The sequence below is a fragment of the Prinia subflava genome, chromosome 13, assembly GCF_021018805.1.
Source record: "Prinia subflava isolate CZ2003 ecotype Zambia chromosome 13, Cam_Psub_1.2, whole genome shotgun sequence".
In the NCBI taxonomy this organism is placed as follows: domain Eukaryota; kingdom Metazoa; phylum Chordata; class Aves; order Passeriformes; family Cisticolidae; genus Prinia; species Prinia subflava.
In genome coordinates, this window is record NC_086259.1 from 1417605 (window position 1) to 1438168 (window position 20564).

Sequence of the window (20564 nt, forward strand, 5' to 3'; positions counted from 1 at the left end):
GGTATTTTTGTATTTGAACAGAAAAGAACCCAAAGAGCTCCACCCCTCCTTTTTACTGCAATTCAATTGTTCAAAAATCACAGAATCACTGAGGCTGGAAAATACCTCAGAGGTCATTGAGTCCAGCCTGTAACCAACCACTCTGTCACCCACCCAGAGCACTGAGTGTCACGTCCAGACATCCCCCTGCAGCTGCAGGGGGTCATTGTGGCTGAAGTGCAGGACCTGGCCCTTGAGCCCGCTGGACCTCATGGCAGTGGCCTTGGCACATCACCCAGCCTGGCCAGGGGCCTCAGCAGGGCCTTCCCGCCCTCCAGATCCCATTCCAGGCAGTGGGTATCACCCCAGTTAGCCGGGGGTAAACTCAGTGCCCTCCTCCACACCGTCAGTAGAGGTGTGGAGCAGCCCTGGTCCCAGCAAGGGACCCCATTCCCACCAGGGGGATCCCATTCCCACCATTCTGGGCCCAGCCCTCAGCCAGCTCCCATCCCAGCCAAGGACAGCCCTGGCCAAGCTGGGGCTGCAGCTTCTCCAGGAGATGCCAGGGGAGAGGGGCCCAAAGGCTCTGTGAATTCCAGGGAGGACCTGCCCCTCCTAACCCAGCCTGGCTGGGGCTGATCCCGTGGCTGTCCTGGGGTTGTCCCGCCCGTGCCGTGTGCTCACACTCAGGGTGATCTGCTGGGCTCCAGGGCCGGGCTGGCAGCTCTGTCAAACCAACCTCCCCCTGCACACAGCGGCCACTCGGGGCTGGGTACCCCGTTCACCCCACTCAGAGAAACCTCAGGTACCCTCCTCAGAGGCCATTGTAATAAACCCTTTATTTCAAATTACAAAAACAGTTGTCTTTAGGGGAAAAAAAGAAGACATTAAAGTTACTTCTGGGAAGCAGCAGCGAAGTGGGAAATGAGGGAAACAGCCGTATTTCAGCTGAACAAAACTGACACAGTAAAACTGATGGAAAACCTAAAAACACAAAGAGAACTGGCTCATGTTCTGTTCCTGATTGGCATCTGATCATTTCAGAGCTGTAAGTCCATAGCATTCTACAAAGCATAGTGCAAAAACAATAGCCATTATATTTAAATACTAAAAATACTAACTCAGACTTCAGTAGATGATTTCTGATACAACAGCCACGGGCTTTATAAATGGTGTTGTCTGTTCGGTGGGTTCAGTATTTGGTCCCGGTTTTCTTCGTACTTCTCAATCATTTTCTGCACGTCATGGTCAGCTCCAATGACCTTGGAAAGAAGATGAAACACTGGAAATAACTGACACCACAGAACTTGGTTTCTCTTGAGCAGAACAGTACAGAACAGGACTACCAGTGCAGCCAAGCCGGGATACTCCAACAGATCTGCCCAAGCTGCTTTCTGCTGGGAATTTGGCATTCCCTGAAAGCTACACAGCTGATCCTGCAAGCCATCCCAGTGAACAGCCCCTCAAATTCCACTGCAGAGATGGCAGACCCCACTTTTATGCTCTACACCAACAGCTGTCACATTTGTCTGAGGCTGTCCTTCTCCAAAGGTTATCAGAAAAGCAGATTTATTTACTTTTACCACTGAACAACACTCCTGTTATTTCAGAAAGCACAATCCCCCACATGCCTAATTGGTTATCATTAAAATAATACTCACAAGTACTGGGCAGGAGACTTCAAACAGTGCACGTTTAATGAGCCACTCTTCAGAGAGCTCGTGAACAGCCTCTAAATATTCCTAGAAAAGAGGCACTGGAATAACACCAATGCCCAGGGATGACACACACATTGCAATCTTTATCCATTTGGGAAGCAGTTAAGAGACACATATAAAAGCCTGCAACACGTATCTTCCGCTAACAAAAAATAAAAAGCATCAGAAGGTTTTCGAGAAAAATTAATTCCCAGTACAAAGTTTAACTCCAGGAAGACCTCAAAGACACAGCTCCCAGAAGCACAGGGCTCCCAGCTCCTTTTAAGATCAAGCAACCATGATTCTCTCCCACAGGTAAAATGTGGTTCAAGATTTTTACAGAGGAAAATACTACAAGGTAAGGACAAGAAGGGCAAGGCTGCTAAGAATATGTATGGGGGGCACTTTCTGTGTCAATACATTTCCCTGAAATTCTCAGTTCACTTTCTGGTAACTCAGTTTCCTCTAAAAGCTCTTCTGCCTGCCACCAATTGGTTTTTTGCTTCATGGGGACCACTTCACTTTCAGAACTGCTCCCCTCCTCTTCAGCAGAGCTGCAAAATAACACAAAAGCTCTTCAAATCCATCACAGGGGATTTATTCTCAAGGCAAAATTTCACATGGCCCAAAATTTAGCTCTTTGCACAGATCTTCAACTGACAATTGCTCCTCCTGAGCCACCCACCCAGAGCTGCAGAGGGAGCTGCATTTATGTCTGCCCAGGCTTTTTTAGAAGCCTTGTGGCATGAAGGGCCGTGCTGTAAACTGGCACAGAAAGTCACTGTTCCATCACCACCATTTGTTTCAAAGCAGATTCCCAAGCTCACAATTCTCACGGAGTTGCTTCTTTTCAGCCACAGCAGAGACACTTTTCATGCACAAACATCCTGGTGGGAGCAGACTACAAAGTGCCCAGGAAATCTCAGCACCTGCAAGCCCAGCTATCCGTGCTTCACCTGGTGCTTTTGTGCCATTCAATGGTACAAAGGCAATTGACTTTCACATCTTAGAGAAGATTACCAGAGGATTAATACTGCACCTCAAGTCAGCTACAGTGCACTGACTACTACAACAGAACACCTGGGAGAGTCAGCGTGCATGACAGATCATTATTTTTTAAATAAATCAAAATTCAATACTCAGGGTTTACTTTGCAGTAGAAACAGCTGCGCCACATTTTGGCAATATACTCGGGATACAATTTTAGTATTTAGACTGGAATCATTCCATTTTCAAAGCTCATTATAAACACATATATCAGAGGAACTCCTTACCAGAGGAATGACTTTTTCCTCTTCCCTGCATCGTGTCTATAGCCTCTCATAACAAACTTTAGGAGATGTCCGCAAATAAACTGCCGGAATAAAAAATTTAATAGTTATTTAAAAGCAAAGAAGTAGTTCTTTAAAAGCAAAGAAGTAACTCACTTCACAAACTACAGAAGGGAAGGATCCTGGCTTGGGTACCACCATTAGACCTCCCCTTTGGCACTGCTGTGAGTCAACCCAGGAACCACCCACAAACCCAAGCTGTCTGATGGTGTCCACTTTTATACTGAATAATGTGATTATCTATGAGCCAAGAAACAAGAAGTATTGCTTCTCCCAGAAGGGAAACCCACCCACAAACACAGCCCTCCAGAGCCACCAAGATGTTACCTATCAAATCCACTGAAACATCGATGTTGTTCTGGATCCAGTCAAACCATTCACTCAGGACAGCATAATCCACCTCTGGCATTTTTCCACTGAACAAACACAAGAGGCACAAATCACTCACTTAGCATCATGCAGAGATCAACTCCAAACTCTCATTTTGCTCACCAGACCAGAATCCCTCCCCATTTACTCATCATTTATGAAAAGGCCAGCATTATGCCCACCCAAATTGAAGGCCACACAAACCATTGTTCATAACATAGAAAGACCAAATCTTTTCTCTCTCTCTCTTTTTTTTTTTTTTTCAAGTACTCAACGATATTTATTGCTCAGGTTCTCTGTATCAGTATCAGTTCAAATCTATCCCAGGGCCTGTCACCAGAAGGGCTGGATTTACTGAGCAGCACCAATAATTCCTTACAGAAGCCACAGTGAAATGCAGCAAAAAATATAATGTCAATGTGTAGATAAATTTACTCCCACTGTAAGAAATATTTGTGGAAAGAGTAGTGAAATATCCAATATGCTTAACTAGAACTCTGAACTCGGAGCACAGAATGTTGGAGACAAAGACCCCAAAGTTATCTCAGCAACAATAATAAAGTATCAGGCAACTCAAGTAAAAGGGAGTTACTGAGGACATGTTAAGAATCGCATACTATGTTTTTATTAGTGAATCGATTTTCACTTAATACCATATTCTGATTGTCAAATATTACTAATTTTACAGTATCCTCTCTTCAAAACTGGTGACAGTAACACATACTCCATACTCTTTCCTAAATGCTTCTGCAACATAAAAATTGTAAAAAAGATGGAGTTGGGAGGCTCCTGTGCTCTCCAGCTGAGTAATTAAGACTAGTTATGCCATTTGAAATAGGACCGAAGAAAAATATTCCACAGATTTCTAAACCAGTCCCCTGACAGCTTGCTTTGGTCATTTGCAAAACTGAGCAAAAGTAATAAAGCCATTTCCCTAAATATGGAAAAAAGCAAAACCCCTGTTTGCACCACCTCCCCTCTTGATCTGCCATCCAGAAATGGGGTAACACTGGTCACTGCTGCTCTTCCAACACATCAGTTCTGGGTAGCAGGGATCTACATCAGCCAGACTCTCATTGTGCTACTTTTCTCCAGGACACATGGGGAAACAGGAAAGTTAAAAGGAACTGGAAATAAGAAAAAGCTCCACTGTTCTTACCCTAAAAGACAGATACCTCCAAGTCAATACTGCACTGACCTGCCCTGCAGACAACACACCTCTGCTTTCCCTGGGAGGACTCTGGCTCAAGATCCATAAAGATACAGGGAATATAAAAGGCACAAAATGATGTTTAAATTTCCAAAGTTTGCTCACATTTGACTCCTACCAAGTCACGTTTTTACTGCCTAAGCCCAACACGAGCTGAGCAAGTTTTCTATCATAACTAGTGATGGATTCAGAGGGACACTGAACTGCAGAGCTCACCTACGGCACACCCTGCACACTCGTGTGCACACATTTAAAACATACCTAACACAGCCAGATTGACTCATTTTTTAATGTGTCACAAACTAGCTACTTTCATACATTCCTCAAGCATTCCTTGTTTTATTTATAATCCTTTTAAAACACATCTTTTTCTTTTGGCTTGCTGTTGGTACTATCATTTGCCTTCTAGTGTGGTGGTGCATGTTCCTTTTATCTTTGATGTTGTATGTAAAGCTTGGTTCTTTGTATTCTTTGTACAATTCAGTTCTATGTACTCCTACCCCCCCCGAATTAATATTCCTTTGTTCTCTCCTTCTCCCTCACAAGGGGATATTTTTAGACCTTACAGTTAAGTGTCCATCACCCTTCCCGCCTTTGGTTTTCCCCTCCCAGTTCTCTGTGATTAGTCCGAAGTGCCTTTTCCCTCCCCTGTCTGCCCTAGAGACTGTATCCCATTGGCCGGAGGCGGCCAACCCCACCCCTTTCCCCTCCCCTTTTGTCCCCCTTAAAACTCTGTGCACGACCAGTGTCTGGGTCCAGATTTGGGATCAGAGCGAGGCTAATAAACCTTCTCTGCTGCACCATTTCTGAGTCCTCCTTTTTCCTCTGCCTTGCTGCTTTAGCACATCCCTCCTAAGCCCCTTCAGGGACACAGAGCCCACAGGAGTCAGTTCTGCTCGCCCTGCCTGCAGACTGACCCTAGGCTGCGCCTTGTCCCAGTGCCTGGGCTAGCTCGGGGCGAGAGCCAGTGGCTGCAGGAGGCATTGCGGCATTCTAGCTTGCTGTAACAAAACAAAGCAAATGCCTTTTTTCCAACATTTGAAAAGTGCTGAGGTCACAAAACATCTTAGAGGCCCTTAAAAATTTTATTATTATTTAATTAATTCCCAGAGTTGACACAAACAGATTTAGCCTAATAGCAACTAAATCTTTGGGAACAAAGCATTTTGTCTACATTAAAAAGAAATCAGCATCTAAAAAGGAGGCTATTCTGGGCTGCTTGCACTGTGTATGGACTGGGATGAATGATGTGAGTCTCTCCCCAGTGCCAAAGGCGGTCCCGCGGCAGAGAGGGATGACACTCGTGCAGCGTGGGTGACACCTTGTGGCACAAACCGGGTTTGTCCCTCCGGGCCACTGAAAAACCCACTAAAACCCATCTGTCGCAGACACTGCTGGCATAAGGTCAGCATCCCAAACAACCAAACAAAACCCTGATTCCTGCACTACCGCAGTTAGTTTGGGGTGGGTGAGTTATACCTAGGGCAGGTAATTGCTCTTGCTTTACTCACAGCCTACCAAAGCTCGCAGTCTTTTTTAATCCTGTCAATCCTGATTCTGTGCAAGGGCATAGGACTTGAGTCCCTGCTTGCAAGAAATGCCAATCCAGGGTGCCAGGCTGGCTAACGCAGCCCAGTTCTCTCCCTCCTGCAGCCTTATTCTTTATATCCTTGTGGTTTTTTACCTGTTCAGCGTGTGTTTGAGTCAAGCAAGATTCGGGTATTCAGCTGGAGAGCAGATCACTTCAATAGATGGTGTCTAAACAACACTGAGTTCTAAATACTCAGGAGCAGTGCTGAAAAAGGTTTTCCAGAGTCCTACAGGAAGTGGGCAGCACCACCCATACCAAACACACTGCCACTCCAACACAGAACTGGCAGATTGCACAGGCCCCTTAAAATGCACACTACCAAAGGAATTATCATTTGATTAGATATACATTTTAAATAATTAATCCAAGAAAATAAAGTAGAAAGCCACAGCCCATACCTTCGATACAAGTTTTCCACAAAAACGTGTTTTGCACTGTGAATCGACCGCTCCATCATCCTTATGGGGGAAATCTGCAACACAGAACTTCACCCTGTACATTTTCATGCTTGCTTCTCTGCAGACTCAGGTGGCACATAGGAAACACAATTTTCAGAATCTAGTGAGAAACAAACTTCCTTGGAGGGTGGGAACCCCAAAACAAACAAGGACTCCTGATCTTACTCTAATTTGTTATTCAGACACCAGCTCAAAGCTAAGTGGGAGCCAACTCAGGGTACAAAACAGCAGCAACCCACTTAGGATCTGCAGGATAATGGGAACTGTTGCTCCCCAAATAGCTGCTCCATCTCATGCATTGCTGGGTGACAGCACAGGGCTGACATCAGACATTCAAGCAAGGAAACAGGACTTTAAAAATAAGTAACTGCAGCTGACAGAGCCCTGGCCTCAGCCAGCACTTCATGTGTTCCACCACTACTTCATGTGGGAGCAGGGAGATCCTCTGACACTCTTGGGCCTGGCAGAGCAACTTCTCACCCAGGTTTCTGCACATTAACAAAGCAAAAATAGCTCCAGCAAGGCTCAAATGACAAAAAAAAGCTTAAATTGAAATACAGGGAGATCCTCAGGAATTCTTGAATGAACCTCTCCAACAGAACAGGATTTCTGTGTCTTGGAAAAACACCTCTTCCAAAACCCTAATGATTATATGTGCCACTTCCATATTTGGCACTGCTAAAAGTCTGCCCTAACACAAGCTTAGAAAACAGAACATAAGAACAATCAGTAAAATATAAGCATGGCATGTAAGACCAGGTCTTGTAATCAGGGAATGGAAGACAGCATAGAATGTAACAAAAGGTGTTTGAAGGAGAAAAGAATGAAGAAATCTTGATAAAAAAGGCAGGATGTGAAATTTAATTTAAAAAAAAAAAGGAACAAATACAAGGAAAAAAAGGATGTAAACCACCTGAAAAAGCAATAGAAAACGGTAGTGGAAGTATTTTGCATAAATAGAAGAAGCAATGGCTAAATTTGTTCTAGACAGCACAAAGCAGTACTATGAATTCTAACATAAGGTTACTTGGTGTTTGCCAAAGATTCAAAATAATGAAATCACAGACAAGTCACTGACATGAAATGAGGAAGAGATTTGTGCAAGCCGAGCTCCAGAAGTTGTGCCCAAACAGCAGGATCAGTTTGGGGAAGTTGTGAGCAAGCAGGAGGCAGAAGTTTTACCCCCAGAGCACATGCTGAGCATATCAATGTCTGCCCCACAGAAATCCTTACTCACTGCAGGAACAAAGAATGAACACACACAGCACCTTAACTCTTGAATACAAGGTTAAAAGGATTTCGCACTCCTAACCACATCTAATTACTCTTAAAATTAAAAGAAGAAGTTTCCTTACCATGGGCCTGGTGTGCTGCTCCAGCATGGTTAGCTGGACATAGGTCTGCAGAGTTATTCCCCACCTCGATGCATCCTGGTACATTAAGCCCTGGGGTCAGAGATGGAAGCAGGACAGATGGACACTTGTTAGGACAAACAGCACAACAGGAAGTTTGGGTTATTAGGAAGCTTTTGCCCTACAACAGCGTTGCTCTAAGAAGCACACTAAAATAGCTGACATCAGGTTTGATTAGAATTAAGTGATCATTTGCTCTCCACAATGGACAGTTAATGTACAATTATGGCCCTGTCCCTACAGACACTGAGTGGGAGGTTGGTTGAAGTCAGCAGGAATTAGTTACTCTGCACATAGAACAGTCAGAACCAAGTAATGAAAAAAACCCCTATCTACTACTCTATTTTTGTGCACTGACAGACTCTCAGTACACCCAGTGCATCCAGATATCATACAGAGTTCTAAGTATGGTCTGGGCCTCAGAAAAGGTTAACAGGCAGCTGTTCTTCCCAAAGATCCTCAGAGCAGCTCTCAGGTAGCTGTTCCACTTTCTGACTGCTGCAATTCCACACACACACAGAACTTACAAGAAACAATCTATCCTGCACAGCAGAGAAAGGATCTCACTCAAAATAAAACATCATTCAGTGTCTGTTGGCTGAGGTGACAAGTTTTAAGCCAGCAGCACAGCTTCAGCCCACAGGTCTGACCTTCTCCTTTTCTCCCTGCCAAGACCAGACTTTCCCAGTGCTCCGAGGCTGCTGTGGTGTCGTGCAACACGTGCCCCACCCTTTACTAACAATCAGAAAGGCATCAGCAACTCCTAGGAGGGACAATTTACTCCTCCAGGGGGCCTGTGCTAACACTGATGGTATTTAACACGTGTCAGGGCAAGTATGGCTTGGGCTGTGTCCACAGGGCGGACCGCAGATCCCTCCTCAGCCACCACGGGGTTTGTGCAGAGGGCTGAGCCCCAAGCACAGCACTGACAGCAGGGACCACTTCCAGCACCACGGCAGGGTTGGTGTGCAACTGCAGCTGGGACCCAGGGACAGCCCCGGGGCAACAGTTCCAAGAAGCCTCGGCCACCCAAAGGTCAACAGAAGCCCTCAACGCCTCACTGAGCTGAATTTTCCTTATCTGCAGCAGCCACAGGATCACAGATTCATACAGTGTTAAGGGGTTGGAATGGACCTTAAAAGATCATCCAGTGTCACCCTCTGCCATGGCAGGGACACCTTCCACTGTCCCAGGCTGCTCCCAGCCCCAGTGCCCAACCTGGCCTTGGGCACTGCCAGGGATCCAGGGGCAGCCACAGCTGCTCTGGGCACCCTGTGCCAGGGCCTGCCCACCCTCAGAGGAAAGAGTTTCTTCCATACATCCAACCTAAACTACTTCTCTTTCAATTTGTCCCCTTTTCCCCTTGTCCTGTCACTGCAGTTCCTGAGGAATTGTCCCTCTCTGGTTTCCCTGCAGCCCCTCAGACCCTGAAGGAGCTCTGGGGTCTCCACACAAGCTTCCCCTCTCAGGCTGAGCAGCCCCAGCTCTCCCAGCCTGGCTCCACAGGGGAGGTGCTCCAGCCCCCTCAGCACCTCCGTGGCCTCCTCTGGACTCGCTCCAACAGCTCCATGTCCTTCTTATGTTGGGGGCACCAGAGTTATTCAAAGAACTCCAGTCAAACAACATTAACTGACCGGATCCACCCCTCACCTTGAGTGACATCCTGCCCTTCTTTGAAACAGGCATAAGCACATTTAGAAAGAACTGCCACACTCAGGGCTCACCTTCCTGGGAATTGCTTTAATTCATACCCCACTGGACACCCAGTCCTTGCCAAAAGCACATTTTATATGCCATGCTTCTATTATATGCATGTCTTAATCACAGTAGAAGCTCTTTTGCTTTGTGGAGCTTTAATTTTTGCTGTGTAACGTTTGGATCACACCTTTTGGAGAAGTTTTGCTGGCTGATAAAAAGCCATTACACGTCTTGCTAAAAGAACAGCCACTGTAACTGCAGAAATAATTTCTGCCACTTACCAGTATATTGTGACCTCGAACATTCCTCCACTTGGTCAAAGGTTCCTTCAAAACCTGGTTAAAAAGAATAACTCCATGTTCAATGCATCTTGGATTCAAAATACTTAATGTGACCCTACAAGTGTACAACTATTTTTAAGGAATACTTGAGCAGTAAATCAGAGTATTCAGGACTTGTATTGGAAACTCATCAGACTTAAAAAAACAGTACTGAATTCTGTAACGTAAAAGGTAATAATGAACACTGCTAAAAATAGAGAAATGTCAATACCCAACATATTCTTAGCATTTTTAAATGCTGATTAGACTACCTCATACGCCTGGAGAGAATTTTTTTTTTTTGGAGTCAAAATCAATGTGATGTAAGGGAAAGAACAGCTTAGCAGAGTACTTCGCATTTCAGTGACAAGCCCATCCCCTTACAAATTAACTTCTCAGAAAGTAACGCTTGCCAGCAAAGGAAGAGGACCAGAGTGCTACCACATTCTACCACAATGTGTTCTAACAGAATGTATTCAAATCTTTTACAAAATGAATCAGAAAAGCGTCTACCCTGAATAGGTAAAATCACAAGAGACTTGCCTGGTTCAAACAGGGTCTAAATCTGCAATAATACTGTAGAGTCAGGCCTAGGAGAATCTCATCAGCCAGGGAATTTAAGTAGCTACTTAAAAATGTTGCATGGTATGCAAATTAAAGTCTGTTATCCTTTGGATTAACAGTTAATTACTTCATAAGGACAATTCCTGTAAAATTACCAAATAATATCTGGCAACCCAGCATTTCGAGGAGGACTCCTAAAAATTATTACAAAATGTGTTGCCAGGTCTGTTGGGGAAAGCATTAATAACTGTTGTACAAAAACAATTGTCCAATCAAGGTTTGTCCTTGATTTTGTTTAAAATACAACAAGCCTGCCCTTCCCGTAACCTGGTTCTAAGCAACACAAAATCAAATACCAGATCAGTCTAAAAAGTCTCCTGAACCAGTTCTAACAGATTTTCCTTCTTTTAAAAAAGCCATCTATTCACTGGGATCTCTGTTACATGGCATAGGTATTTTTACATAATAATTCTTTACTTTGCTTTTACCACACCCATCTAAGATTTCAGTGACGTGAAATGGCAAACAGGCAAGCCCAAACATGCCCACGCTCTGCAAGTTGCTGTTACTTTATAAAGGTACAAACTCTGATTCACGGGTTTTACTGGGATTTTGGCATCCTGTACATACATACCACATGTGATCTACATTTCTCTGCTGCAATTTGCCTATAAAAAGTTGGGTTGGTGCCCCAGCAGCCCCTGGCTGCTCCCTCCTCACACACCCAAGGACACGGCGGATCTAAGACAAGCAGCTGCTCAGTGATGGAAATAAGGACAAAGAAATGTGCATCCAGTACCTCAATGCTGGTAGTTTGTGCAAAATAATCCAGGCATGTTGTTTTTCCACTCGCAATGTTGCCCTCGATACAGATCTGGTGAAAAACAGAGTCACTTTGAACAGTGAACAGTGTGTTAGAAATGCACCCTGCCCATTCCAACATGCCAGCTCCCTACCCTGGGAACGGATTATTTCATGGGAAGGCACTGGGGATCTCTTTGGATGTTGTGACTCTCCCAGAGCAGCACTTTTTCCCTCCTTGCTACCCCCACAGCCAGCCCCTGCCCTGCTTACAGCTTCCTCCCCCCTCCCAGGAGCCCGGGGGTTCCAGTGGGTCACTGCTGCTCCTCACTCTGCCACCACCCACCTCAGAGACCTGACTACCAGCTTCAAACAAGTGCCAGCTGAAGTAGTCATTTCAGCATCCATTGTATAGCTGGCTTAAACCTTAAGTGGGCTCACATTTTTATTTTCAGAAACCTAAACAACTAAAATAAGCTAAGAGAATTTTTTTCAACCGCCTTAAAATAATTTATAGCCCAGGAGAGTTATATAAGGCAATGGCAAGGCTACACATGCAACACTGAACCCAAAATGCCACCTGTCCTGACACAAGCCCTCACAATTTTATTCCTAACAACTTTTGCACACATCTCTCACAATTTTATTACAATTTTCACAACTAGACCAGCATAGCCTTGCAAGAGTATGACCCAGTGGCAGACCCACCACTACAGTGACACAGCTACGGCCTACGCTTGCCAATACACACACTCAGATTATAACTGAATTGTAATGAAAGAGGCTGCACTGTTTATTTTGCTTTCTGAACAAAATACAAATACTTACAATTCTCTTTCTAGCATCTTTTTTAATCAGATGCTTATCTAGAATGGAAATAAACAACAGTTAAAATCAAAGTGGTCTTAAGAACTTAGTTATACTGAGCCTCTTAATGTGAGACGCTCTAGGACATTGTTAGGTTCCCTATGGCTTAACATGACACTATTTTCTAAATGATCAACCTTCAAGGTTCTAGGTAATTATTGGGTCATGTAACAGACACATTGTGGCACCGACTGACACAGATTTAGCTGAAGTTGAACGCTGTCCCTGACGCTTACAAGTCCAACGCTGAGTGCTCACACTTTCACCACATTTTTGCTACATCTGCTGCTCCTCAGTGGGTTTGCGTAGAGGAAAAATGAATTTTAGAAAGACCAGCTGGCGCAGCACCCACTGGCCTCACAGGTCCGGCGGGTAAGAGCGAGGATTACAGAGCAGCTCCAAAATAAGCACCTTACACCTCAAAACAGGGCAAAAACACTGTCCAAGCCAAGCTGAGCTTACGAGACCCTTCACCCAGCCAAGCACGGCAGGAAGGCAGGGACGGGCTCGGCGGTCACCCCCGGTCAGAGCTCCAATCTGACCCCGCTCGCTCCTGTTGCCCCAAAGCCGCTCCAGGGTCTGACCCGGTCCTGCTCCCTCAAAGCCGCTGCACGGTCCGACCCCGCTCCCGGGTCCGACCCCTCTCTCGGTCTGATCCAGCTCTCGGTCTGATCCAGCTCTCGGGTCTGATCCAGCTCTCGGGTCTGACCCCGCTCCCGCTCCCCCAAAGCCGCTCCAGCGCATCCCGAGGGCTCGCACTGACCCGAAGCCGGGTTCAGGGGCGGTCGCCGGGCCCGTCCCGTCCCCTCCCCGCGGTTCCGCCCCGCACTTACGGCCGGTAGCGGCGCGGGGCCCGCTCGCTGAGGGGCCGGGGACGGCGCTGCCCGCGCCCCGCCGGCCCCAGGCCCAGGCCGCGCCCCGCCGCCACATTGCCCATCCCGCTGCCGCCCGGACCCGCACCGGACCCGGCTCCGCCCCGCTCCGGCCCTTCCGGCGCCGCCCCATCACTTCCTCCGCCCCTGAGGCGCTCTGAGGCGGGGCTGGTTCAGCGCCGGCGATGGCACCGGGATCACCTGCGGGATCGGCTCCGGGATCTCCCCGGCTGGAGGGGCCGTCCCGGGGTGCCAGTCCCGCCGGGCACCGCCCGGGCAGCGCTGCCGACCCCACGCGGCTGCCGCTGGACCCGGCCTTCCCCCGCTCGGCGCGGGGCGCGGTGAAGATCGCCCGCACGGTACGGCCTGGGGCGGCCCCGGGGCCCGCGGCATGGCCCGGGCCGGCGCTGACCCCGTCCCCTCCTGTCCCGCAGCTGGTGGCGCTGGCCGCCTTCATACGCTTCCTGACCGCGGGCGAGCACGAGTTCTACACGGGGTATGCCGGCCTGGAGACGGTGACAACCGTCTTCTTCCTGCTGCTCTACCTGCTGAGGCTCGACGTGCGGATGCGGTGCCTCTACTGGCCGCTAGCTGTGAGTACCCGTGGGCTCCGAGTACCGGGGTGCTCTGGATGTGAGTACCGATGTCCCCTGGCCGTGAGCATTGATGGACTCGGGCCGTGAGTACCAATGTTCCATAGCTGTGGGTACGGCTATCCCCTGGCTGCGGGTACTAATGTCCCCTGGCTGTGGGTACTAATGTCCCCTGGCTGGTGGTACCAATGTTCCCTGGCTGTGGATATAGCTGTCTCCTGGCTGTGGATACTAATTTCCCCTGGCTGTGGATATAGCTGTCCCCTGGCTGTCCTATGGCTGTGGGTCCCAATGTCCCCTGGCTGTGGATATGGATGTCCCCTGGCTGTGGCTACCAGTGTCCCCTGGCTGTGGCTACCAGTGTCCCCTGGCTGTGGATATGGCTGTCCCCTGGCTGTGGCTACCAGTGTCCCCTGGCTGTGGGTACCAATGTCCCTGGCTGTGGCTACCAGTGTCCCCTGGCTGTGGGTACCAATGTCCCCTGGCTGTGGGTACCAGTGTCCCCTGGCTGTGGCTACCAGTGTCCCCTGGCTGTGGGTACCAATGTCCCTGGCTGTGGGTACCAGTGTCCCCTGGCTGTGAGTGCCAGCAGGGCAGTGAACAGGAGGGATCTCCTGTCCCAGGGGACTTTGTCAGCCAGCCCAGTGATTGTTTCTGTACAGGTAAGACAAGCCCTCGTGTTCTGTGGAGGTTGAGGCAGGTTTTCCTAACGGAGCGTTCTGTTCCATCAGTTCTGGATGGCTGCTGGATCCGGTAACAGCCCTCCCGGCACAGGCACTGTTTGCCTCTTTGCCTTTGTTGTGTAACACCTTCACACCACCAACTAGTCACACACTTTCACCCAAATACCCACGAGTTCTGCTCCTACCTCCCTTTTGTACATGTATTTGCTGCTTCGGTCTATCAGGTGTAGCCAAGTTGCAAAATATATCAGGCAAAAACAACAGAAGAAATGTAAAATGAGCAAGTTTTACTATAAACACTCTTTTTACCATCAAACCACTGGGTGTCAGTGTTTCAGTGTCCTCTCACACAGATACTGCTGTAACTCTGTTTTCATGGCAATCCAGCCATTTTTCACCATGCCTTCTCTGTTGGGAGCTCTCCACGTTCTCCTTCAGGCCTGTATTTCCAAATAAATATTTTGCTTCCACTACCTGTTTCAGGATATTTTGAACTCGGTGACTTCAGCGATGTTACTCATCCCTGTGGGCTTGACTGCAGTAAAAATCAAGACCAACAAGGGGATAATGGCTGGAGGAGTAAGTAGGAACCTTGTTAACGAATTTCAGTTCTTAAAGTGCAGTGATTTGAACCTCTTGGTACACTGACATTGTGGAAGGACCATGCAAACAACTGTCTTGGAAGAACACTCAGCAGTAGCAAACAAGGTACATTCAAGTGTATCTCACAAAAAGAAAATAATCCTCCCATGACTATTAATTTAAAGATGACAAGAATTAGGAATTGCTGCAGAGAAGTACTGAAACATTCAGAATTTCTAGTGTTTTTAAGTAATCTACATTTGCTACCATAGCTTGAAATCCCAGGTGGGGGAATCCCTAGCTCTTTTAGAACTATCCAGTTTGGCTATTTGAGAAAAAATTACAACAGTCCTGCTAAAAAGAGTTGAAGCTTTTTAACAGACACGCTGGTACCTCCCTCCTGGCATGTACATTCTTGTTTCTGACACAAACTGAGGAATTATGTCAGTTGAACAGGGGTTTTGTTCATACTATGATTGTAAGAATTCATCTTCTTAAGATTTAACCAAATTAATAGTTTGTGTAACTGATATTTTTAATTCAAGTGGCAACTAATGTAATTAACCTTAATAAACAGCTAGGAGGGGAAGAAAACCCCTCAGTTTTAAAAGTCTCTAGAAGTACAAGATACAGTACAAGCTGAAATGTGACAAGAAACCAAAAGAAACCTCAAACCTACAACAGAGGTCTTTCAAACTGAGCTTAGGAGATGGTGGGGGGGAAAGTTGATGGCTTCATTGGCAACAGCATCCTAAAAAGGAGACTTTGTGATAGATTGACTGTGCTGGAATAGAATTTATATTCTCAGTTGTGAAGTTCACAGAAATTAAAGGTGGGAGCAGGAGACTGAGCAGGTAGCTGGGAACACAAGTTTGGGTGGAACATGGGACATCTCCAGTGCTGGGAGGGACAGAATCACCCCCAGCCAGTTCTCCTGAGGCACAAACTGCCTTGAGCTGTCCTCTCCCAAGAGCTCTCCTGAAAATAACTCCCCTGATCAGATAATTCAGTGCTTTCAGAAAAAACCCTGTGTGCATGTGGGGTGAGGCTGAAGGGCAGGAACTGAGTGAGTTAACTCAATGGCTCTTCTGCAAACACATTTTTCCAGTTACCTGCCTGAGGTTGTCTATTTTCTGAATAGTTTAGTGCATTTTATTCAGTTTGGAGAATGTTTCCCTTTCAGAGGAGAAGAGCATTTTCCTGCTGGGCTTGTTTCCACAAATACTGACTTTTCCCCTTGACTTTTTTCAGGGCCAGTCCCATTAATAAGCAATCCTTAAAGGGACAGAGGGGATTTCATTAAGGATAAAAGCATTGTCTGGCATAATGCAGCATTAGCTTAGCTTTCAAGGAGAGCACCACACTATCTCCAAGGCCTGACACAAACATCAAACAGAGCAGGCTCTCTGAAAGGCTGATGGGATGTAAATATGGGTGTTATTTGATTTATCAGCTGTCTCAAATCACACACGTTTTCAAGCCCAGAACAAAGTTAGGAAGATGTATTTACTGCTACCTTGATGAGTCACTACAGTAAAAGCTCAAGATTTATTGGGGGAACTAATTTTATGATAATTTTTATAGGTGTTGAGTCTTATATTGCTTGCTCTCTGCCTTGTTGACATGTTTCTTCTTTGGAAGAAGATTAGCCTTGAGAAAGCAAGAGGAAGGAGTGCTGCCAAATAAGATTGATGTGTTAGTGAAAGAATGAGTTCTCCATCCCGTTTCCCCACTGTCTTTTAAAGAATTTGTATTTTCACATGCTCGATTTTGAATTTCCTGTGCACTGATGTTTCTGCAAGTATCATTCATAAGTTTTCATACTTTTCCAAATGCAGTTTCAGCGTTGCAATTTCACCAGTTAAAGCTTCAGAGAGAATTGTCATGTTTTTCTAAACTTAATTGTGTTTTTACCTGTACGAAAATTATTTTCATGGTTGTCGTCTTTCTCTAATAAAAAAGAAAATAAAAACGAGCTTAAGCGCATTAATCTTATTTATTTACTAAGTGTAAAAAAGTACATTAAAGTAATGTACATTTTAAAGAAAAGTAAAAATGTAATGACCCAGTAACCATGCTTCGGAAAGATTTTGTTGGGCCATGTGAATTGCATGTTAAAGCATTCGCCGAGGCATTTGAATCCTGAAATTTCAGCCTTGAGCGGGGTTTGGCCTGGGTTACCTGCAGCGGCCCCTTGGAGCCCCAGGCGCCCGGTGGTTCTGTGCTTGGTGTGTTCAGAGTGGCGGGGACAGAAGCCCCCCGGCTCCCTGGTGTCGCTCCAGCAGCACAGGACAGGCGGAGGTGGCGGCCCAGCTCCATTGTCCCGGGGCTGGGGCGGGCGCTGGGGCCGTCCCCCACAGCTGGGGATGCTGAAACTTTTTTTTCACGTTTCCGCAGTGTCACGATTTCCGCTTCCCTCCTTCAGAGAGGAAAAAAAAAAATTTAAAAAAAAATTCCACGGCCATCCCCCCACCCCTGTTGGAGTCCAGGGGATCCCTCTGACAGCCCTGGAGAGTCAGGGGGCTGTACAGGGGGGTCTGGGATCTGTACAAGGGGGTCAGCCAGCCTCCCACAGAGCCCAGAAGGACTCTGATTCTGGCTTCTATCCATGTGTTATGAACGAAAAAAAAAAAAAAAAAAAAAAAAAAAAAAAAAAAAAAAAAACACCAAAACAACCACCCCACAACTGACCCTCTCCTGGCTAGAGTAACACCCCCCACACCCCAGACAATCTGAGCAGGGAGAGCTGCCCTGAAGGAAAGTTGCCTGGCAACTTTTCCCTACCTAATTGAAATGTGAAAAGAAGCTGCCCACACCTAGATAGCCCTATTGTCCTTTGTAACTACCTCATTTAGCAAGAGTAACTTCGGCTATGACCAGGACAAATGCATATGCATTTGGATATGCAGATAGGGCAGGGCCGCCCCCGTGGATCCTGGGAGGTTTTTTTTTGGGGAAACTGCACCCCAGGACAGGAAGCTGGATTCGTCAGAAGAGAATGGGATAGTGCCCTGGCTGAGCGGGGAGTGGGTGCACCTCCTGGCCTGGTTTGAAGATTGGCCATGACCTGTGAGGAGCCTGAATGGAATGGGAACCGGCCAGCTGAGCTGACTGAGACAGAGAATGGGAAACTCTTGAAACTTTTCCCTGAGGGCAAAGAGCTGACTGCCAGTGCTCTGCCTTCTGATGGTTGACCAGAGAGAACTGCCAGCTGTTTCTATGGGAACAAGGACTCAGCATCCACTGGGACAGCACCTGCTCCTTCAGATGGCTGCAGTAGTGTGGAAAACTCCGATCGGACTTTGCAATCCTGCTGATGATTTTAATAATGAGCTGATCACTTTAATAAAGAGCTGAATATTAATAAAGGCATATGCCCTGTTCGTTTCACATGGAAGTGAATGCTCACATGAAGGAAGAATCACAGATCCTAAGAATTTAGAAGTAGATAGTAGTTTGTTATAGAGTATAAATATAGAGATTAGGATTCATAGTATACGGGGCTGAGAGGACAAGATGGAGGAATTGGGGAGTGGCCCCTAGTTTCCTTGTTCTCATCCCCCATCTTTTGCTGATTTGGACTTTAGAGATTGGTTTAGAATAGAACTGACATGTTAGCGTAGCAAGTTAGTATTGGTAATGTTCTGTAAACAATAAATACGTCTTGGACTGTGGTTGGGTCGGGGGTACGGTACATAAGGTACGGGGCTCTCTGATCCGGGCAGTCCAGCGGCAGCCCAGCGCCAGTCCAACGGCGTGTCTTGCTTTGCTGGGGACGCCTTGCAAAGCCGAACAAGAACTGTTAGATAATATGAAATAAACAACCTTGATAACTTCAGCTGCTGGACCCACAGTGTCGTCTCTGCCTTCGGTGTGAAACGCTCAGGGCAAAGAGAAGACAGAAAACCTTATTATCTTGGGGAACAGCAACCCCAGGGAAATACCCAGGGAACAGCAACCCTGGGGGAAGATTTCACCACCTCGGGGAACGGCCACCCCGAGGAGAATCTCGGGGAACATCAACCCGGAGACACCCCGAGCCTGAGCCCGCGCCCAGCCCGAGCCCGGCGGGAGCTCAGGCCGAGCCCAACGCGAGCCCAGCCCAGCCCAGCCCCAGCCCACCCCGCCCGCCGCCGCAGCCATGGAGGACCCCGAGCCCGCGGGCGCTTCAGCAGCGCCCGGGCTGAGCTCGCTGCTCCCCCCACGCGAGTTCCTGCGCTCCCGCAAGGGGCAGCTGCTGCTCTCTGAGTCGGCTGTGGAGTCTCCCTCTCCGGGGCATTCCAAACCTGCCTGGACATGCTCCTGTGTCACCTGCTCCAGGTGACCCTGCCTGGGCAGGGCTTGGACTGGGTGAACTACAGAGGTCCCTTCCAGCCCGAAAAATTCTGGGATTCTGTTGGGATTCAACTTGTTACCTAGAAACACACTTTAATACTGCTTCAAGTAGCTTTTTCAGTAGCACTGAGATGTGTGCTGGTTTGGGCTGGAGTAGAGTTCATTTTCTTCACAGTGACTAATATGGAGCTCAATTTTGAATGCTTAAAAAATGCCTTTCATGTACAGTTAGCCAGAATTAATTTTGTTGAATTGTTTATGATTGACTTTCATCACCGAAGAAATCCAGAGGAGTGCACGTGGATTAGACTAGAAAAAGCTCAGGAACTAAAATACAAAGATTTACTTTTTGCACAACTAATGGTTGCAATTCTGTCATTTCCTGATTCCAGCAGTGTAGGAGAAACAGAACTTTGCCCAAGGTAACACCAGGGTACAGGACTGCCTTCAGCTCTGGGTGGATTGTGAGAAATGGGTGTTAGGAACAAAAAGTGTTCACAGGGCTGTGTCCTGACAAGTAACAGTGGCATCCTTTGGGCTGTAACATTCTCTGTACTAAACCATTGACATTTTCTGTGCCATGCAAATTGTATGTCCATAGTGAAATTAGAATTAAGAACAAACTGCAGGAGACTGAGCTTCAATTGTATAGAAGCATTTCCAAAGAAATCGTTCTTTTGGACTCTTAGAGAAGAAAAAGTTGTGAAAGTTTAATAGCAGATGTCAAGAATATCTGGTATCCCCCCTACAAAGAAGCTGCAATAAGTAAGATAATTACTTAGCACACAAAATCTTACTTTTAAGCTCAAATTCTAAAGATTTACAACAGAGCAGCCGAATGGCATTCCTGGGATCACAAGCTTTAGTGCTTCATTAGGAAATGCTCTCTGTGCACTTACCATTATTGAGTTGCAGTGATTTAGAAAAGAAACAGCTCACCAGATGGGAGTAACAGGACAGGAGGTGCAGTTCCTGACTGGGTGTGGTTCTCTCAGTGTAATGCGGTTTAGGCAAACCACAACCCTACAAACGCAGTGCTGTCCAAAAGCAGCACCATCAGATATTGTTGCAAAGCCCCATAACTGAATGTTTCCATCCTGCACTAAGTGCCTGACAAATGTCTGTACAAAGTGATCAAAGTGCTCACGAAGCCTTGCTTGTTCCAGCTAAACCAACCAGAACCAGTAGGGGAAAAACATTCT

At 46.9% G+C, this 20564-nt stretch overlaps 1 protein-coding gene and 1 pseudogene across 3 annotated transcripts; one reads left to right on the forward strand and one right to left on the reverse strand.

Annotated features, from left to right (window-relative positions):
• Positions 1-799: 799 nt before the first annotated feature.
• LOC134557831 (thymidine kinase 2, mitochondrial-like) lies at positions 800-13302 on the reverse strand (annotated as a pseudogene).
• A 52-nt stretch (positions 13303-13354) lies between these two features.
• LOC134557848 (chemokine-like factor) lies at positions 13355-17002 on the forward strand. Of its 3 annotated transcripts, none has more exons than XR_010082204.1 (4): positions 13355-13528; positions 13604-13762; positions 14929-15153; positions 16612-17002. XR_010082204.1 is itself a non-coding variant. In XM_063411123.1 (4 exons), exons 1-4 carry the CDS (start codon positions 13355-13357, stop codon positions 16711-16713), a joined length of 531 nt encoding a protein of 176 aa, XP_063267193.1. In that variant the 3' UTR covers positions 16714-17002. The 3 variants fall into 3 exon arrangements, 1 of the variants encoding a protein (XP_063267193.1); XR_010082205.1 differs by having other exon boundaries at positions 13604-13848; positions 14929-15024; positions 16612-16664; XM_063411123.1 differs by having other exon boundaries at positions 14929-15024.
• Positions 17003-20564: the final 3562 nt, after the last annotated feature.